Source organism: Brassica rapa, chromosome A04, assembly GCF_000309985.2.
Source record: "Brassica rapa cultivar Chiifu-401-42 chromosome A04, CAAS_Brap_v3.01, whole genome shotgun sequence".
Lineage (NCBI taxonomy): Eukaryota > Viridiplantae > Streptophyta > Magnoliopsida > Brassicales > Brassicaceae > Brassica > Brassica rapa.
The window spans coordinates 16,616,489-16,621,702 of record NC_024798.2 but is presented as its reverse complement, the minus strand read 5'-3'; the positions used below and the strand labels follow the sequence as shown (position 1 = coordinate 16,621,702).

Sequence of the window (5,214 nt, the reverse complement as noted above, 5' to 3'; positions counted from 1 at the left end):
TTCGAGGTGTGGCTGAAATGAGAGATACTGGTTTCTTCTCGACATCGGGTTCAAGGTTGTTCGACGGTAGATTTACTGAAGTTAACTCGGGACAAAGACATATCAAAACAGAGAATTTTTCGTCATGATTTCGTCGAAGTCCGTCTTCTACTGCTGGAACAGGAACACCTAATTCACCTTGATTTCGAAACAAGACCATTTTGACATCATATTGGGTCATTGTTTCATAGTAGAAGATCCTTCTCGCGAGTCTCATCGTTGGTTGAAGTGGAACTCGTAAGTTTGCTATGGGCAGCTGAGAGTTTGAGGAGTATGTGACAGCATAGAATCATAGTCCTCAGCTAAAGATTTAATGGAAATCTTGGAGAAGCCACATTCCTTTCCTCTTTTCCGCCATCTCATTGCTGAGATCAAGGGCCATCTAAATCTGATTACAAGTTGGTCTTTGATTAATGTTGGTCATCATGAGAAGAGGTGGTAATCAAAATTGCTATCAGCGCGACTCAGAATCACTTGTATCAGTCATGTGGCCTCTAGTAGTTTGATTTGGTTGCAGGATATAATTTGCAGCAGAGATGGTGTGACTGATGTGTCCAAATTGTATAATTATGTCTGTGTTTCTCTCACACCTATTGGTGTTTATTTTTTTGGTTTTCTTCCCTTTTTCCTTGTTTTTGGACATACGAAACTTGGTATGGTTCATTTATTTGAGTAATGAAATATTAATTAAGTGGCAAAAAAAAACTTGTTTCTCTCTACTCAAAAAGTCAAATTAAACAACAATCAATCATAGTTTTGATCAATAGCAAATCTTTGTTCACTTCTCTTCTGATTCTTGTGGCACTTTTTGGAGTTGGAGTAGAAGGCACAGTTCACAAAATCGGCAACTCGAGCGGATGAACCATGATGGGTGTGGATTACCAAGCTTGGGCTTCCTCAAGAAATTTTCAAGTAGGAGACTCACTGTTTTTCGAATACAACAACGAGTTCCACGACGTCACTGGAGTCACTCCCTATGACTTTGAGCTACGCTTTTCACCTAATCCGTTAGCAACTACCAAACTAGATTAGACACGGTAATCTAATAAAATTTGGATTCCAACACTTCATATGCGGAGTTCCTGGTCACTGTGGCATAGGACAAAATCTATTATATGTCTCCTTCGCCTTCTCCATTGGCTGATTAACTAACTAACTCTTTGAAGCGCGTCTCGGTTGCAGTTTGTTGGCTTTGATCTTTTGTTATCGCGATCTTGTTAACATCTTTTATTGTTTTGATTTTCATCATTGTAATGAATTAGGTCTCACTTTCTTGTAATTCCTTTTCTTTAAGCTGATTTGTCAATACAATTCGATTTTTTTAAAAAAAATATAAGAGTTACGTGTGAATCACCACAATATTACAAAGTAGCACTTATTTCTTCAAATATTGTAAATGAAAACCTAAGAAGACTATTATATGAAAAGTATCAGGATAAAGTGTTTTTAGTCATCAATTTATAAAATTGTTGTGTTGTCATTTAGATTACATTTTTATTTTGTATTTATAAGATAAACTAATTCATGATTCGAGCAAGTATTATTGGACCAAACTATACAGTTTTATTTGATCAGTTAAAATAAAAGAGTGTTATTTTTAAAAAACTAGTATTGAGTGAAAAATTTGTTCAAAATCCAAATCATTTTGCAATTGTGTTAATAATCGTGAATATTTTATGGTATTCCTACATATAAACTATTCATATTCAAGAAAAATTGGAATTGATTGCGGAAGAAATATAACAAAATTGAAAACTATAAGATGACATGTTTTGTGTGATACGCTATTGTGTGTTTAAAAAAACTGTGATACGGTATTCACTTTGATCAATAGTAGCATAGCCATGTATCTAAAGCTTAGACCATCTCCAATGGTGTATCCATGAGGGTTTTATCTCATGGTTCTAAGTAATTTTATGCGCAAAATTAAATCAAAAAGAGAGAAAATAGATTAGATGTGGTTTTAAAAATAGATGTAGAAGTGATAGGTGTCACTTTCTGACAAGGTAGTAATTTAAAAGAAATAAAATTAAATCCAATTGCTTTTCTTTCTCTTTTTCAAATTTTTAAAACTTAGAACTTTTAATTCGTTCTACCATTTGAGGGATTAAAACTAAATAAATATCTAAATTTTTTAATTTGATTATTTTTAATTAAAAAATTAAATCCAATTGTTTTTCTTCTAAACATTTTATTTCCTCTTTTGCATTTATATTAAGAAAGTCAGTTGGAAAAAAAAAATAGTGGCATGGAAATTGGAATCAAGAAAAACAAAAACATTCCCCAGTTGGGTGCCACGTGTTGAGTTGAAAAGCAGACGTTTCTAAAATAAAAATTGTCAACGCAATCTCTCTGGGGCCAGAAACCAGATGGGTGGGTTAAAACCCGAACCCGGAGTTTCCTGTAATAAAAGTTTTGCTTGCTTGCTTCATCGCTATAACTTGCTCAAATCTCTATTCTCTAACGCACAAAAACCTCTGAATCGAATCGAGTGAGAAACCAGAGTTGGGGTTTGATTCCTTGTACGTTGCTTTGAGGTTAATGATCATCCATCTCTCTCTCTCTCTCTCAAGTAATAAGTATGCTTTTGTTTTCAATTTCTGATTGATTGCACAAGAGGGTTTTCTGGGTTTTAGGGTTCTTCTTCTTCTTACTGATCACGTCTTCTCTCCCCCCGCCCGTCGCGAATTTCACAAAAGTTTGCTTCTGTCGCCTTAGATTTTTGTAGGAAGCTTAAATTCTCAAACACTTCAATTTCAGATTTTTGTTTGTTGTTAATTTTGGAACTAGTTTTGATCTTAAGAAGTATAAGCTGTTACTTTAATGATCTAGAAACTTAGTTTTCTTTTTTGTTGTTATCACATGATCCTTGATTTCTTCCTTGCTAACTTTGGTGTTTGGCAAATTTTGAACTTTTCTAGCTCTGGGTTTATTAAAAAGACATGGTTGTGTTTTGGTTCTTACAGCAATAGAAACATGTGGCTACAGAGCAATAGCTTGTTTCTGCAGTTACAATTATATTTTTGGTTAAGAAGAAAGAATCCTTATAAAAACTGTCTCTTAGGATCATTAGTGGAAACACCTATGCATTACCCTTCCTCTTGGATTGTTTTATTTGTCTCAAAGCATTCATGTTTCTCTATGCTTTTCTTTAATCTCTCTGAATTGGAACTATTCCCCCGTGACAGGACGCACACAAGAAAGTTCTTGGATTGAGAGAAACAACAATGGACTTTAAAGGTATCACATGGGTTGGGAATGTCTACCAGAAGTTCGAAGCAATGTGCTTAGAGGTTGAAGAAATCATCGTCCAGGTTAATCCTTTAACCACTTGTTATAGTTTCTCGCCATGTCAATTCTAACTTTTTTTTTGGTTTGCTTGTCTTTTAGGACACAGCTAAGTACGTTGAGAACCAAGTTCAGACGGTTGGGAACTCCGTGAAGAGATTCTGTTCTGAGGTGGCTCAAGATTTGCGTCCCGTTGACTCACATGTTTCTACGTTACATGAATACGCTCCTGTTTGCTCTTCCTTCAAAAAGAAAAGAGAAGAACAAGATGTAACTGAGGGGAAGAAGGATGGATGTGCGATGGAACTCCGTGGTCTTGGCGCAGATGACTACGATATATGTACTTCTCCAAGGCAGCATGGTTACGGAGGTCCGTATAGAAGGACAAGACTCGGTCGCAAACAAGGGTTTAAGAAAGAAGTCACCAGGCCTTACTTACTGAAAGACTCAACTAGTTTATCAATGGTTCATAGAACTCGTGTTAGAAACGATGTTGGAACTGTAAAGTCAAGTGATCCTCCTCCTCCTCCTCCTCCAGGTGAAAATGGAAGCGACAATCAACACGGTCTAACAGTGGTTGATTCTGTTAGAAGTCAATATTCAGAGACTAAGACCAAAGATGAACACGGTCCTGAAGTGGCTAATTCTGTTAGGAGTAAAGATTCAGTGATTCAACCATCTGTTCCCATAAGCTTATCTTCAGGATCTGATGGTAAAGCTTCTGCTTCTTAATTGTTTCTGTTTGGACTATGTATTCATAAACTGGATCTTGGTAGTTACACAACACATAGGAACTTAAGGATCATTTGGCGGTTTCTTATCATTGTCTGCTGCTTGCATTGATAATGGAATGCAAAACATCTTAAGCTTTGAATCACTTAGATCTTGGTTATGGTTTGTTATATTCAGATTGTAGAGAGGATGAGGATCGGATGAAAACTAGTTCGAGTTCTGTCTCTGAGCATAAGCCAGAGATTCTTCAAGGGCTTAGTGGAAGATCAGTTGAAGAAAGCTGTATCATTGTGGATAGAGACGAGTTGCATTGTGTTTTTCCTAACAAGGAGGAGAATGACAAACACAAACCTTATAAGGTTCTTATCTCTTTCTTTCTCTTCGTTTCACGTTTGCGTTTATTATAACATCACACGGAAAGTAATAACGCCTTATAATAAACTGATTCTACAGAAGATCAGAGATGCTATATCTTCAAGAATGAAGCAAAACAGAGAACAAGAATACAAGCGACTTGCTCGTCAATGGTACACAGAAGATGTCGAGAATCCGAAACAGATTGAGGAAGATCAATCATCAGAAGAATCTGAATGGGAGCTTCTGTAAAATGTTAGTGGTTTACACATATAATTAAAGTAAGTAAGCACTCTCTTTGTATATAAAGAATGTCTAAGCAAAACATAAGAAGCAGCCTTTAAAGGCTTCCTCTGGTTACATAATGAATAAGCCTCCTCATCTTTATCAAAGTCATGATCTCGTGTACATGTATAGTCTTTCCCATGGGGTGGTTGTGTAATTATTGTTTTCGTGTTTCGTCTATTTTACATTTCCATTTTGTTCCATATGAAGGACCACTCCAATTCTTTTCCTTATCTTTTTTTTTTCCCAAATTGAATTATATTAGAACAACACGTGGAATACAAAGTCATACATAAACTGAGGAAGAGAACCGTCAACTGGGTAAATCCCATAAGAGCACCGTCAACGGAGTAAATCCAAAAAAGAGTATCTAAAATGATAAATATTATTTTCTAACAAAACATAGTTATTTAATTAAAAGTGAATACTTAATAGCCATATTAAATGTAGACCAATCGCACACAAACATATGTCATCACAGTATACTAACGGTTTTTAAAAATTTGTTAGTTAATA

At 35.5% G+C, this 5,214-nt stretch overlaps 1 protein-coding gene across 1 annotated transcript; it reads left to right on the top strand.

The window, feature by feature from the left end:
* The first annotated feature begins 2,392 nt into the window (after positions 1–2,392).
* LOC103865105 lies at positions 2,393–4,926 on the top strand. Its single transcript, XM_009142885.3, has 5 exons — positions 2,393–2,576; positions 3,228–3,353; positions 3,430–4,039; positions 4,237–4,418; positions 4,513–4,926. The coding sequence occupies exons 2-5, from the start codon at positions 3,267–3,269 to the stop codon at positions 4,663–4,665; spliced, it is 1,032 nt and encodes a 343-aa protein (XP_009141133.1). The 5' UTR covers positions 2,393–2,576; positions 3,228–3,266; the 3' UTR covers positions 4,666–4,926.
* Positions 4,927–5,214: the final 288 nt, after the last annotated feature.

Excerpts from the sequence above, each read along its gene's own strand:
- LOC103865105 (XM_009142885.3), top strand. The coding sequence starts at position 3,267 with ATGGACTTTAAAGGTATCACATGGGTTGGGAATGTCTACCAGAAGTTC. Across the intron at positions 3,354-3,429 it reads TTGAAGAAATCATCGTCCAG|GACACAGCTAAGTACGTTGA; the intron begins GTTAATCCTTTA and ends CTTGTCTTTTAG. Across the intron at positions 4,419-4,512 it reads ACAAACACAAACCTTATAAG|AAGATCAGAGATGCTATATC; the intron begins GTTCTTATCTCT and ends CTGATTCTACAG.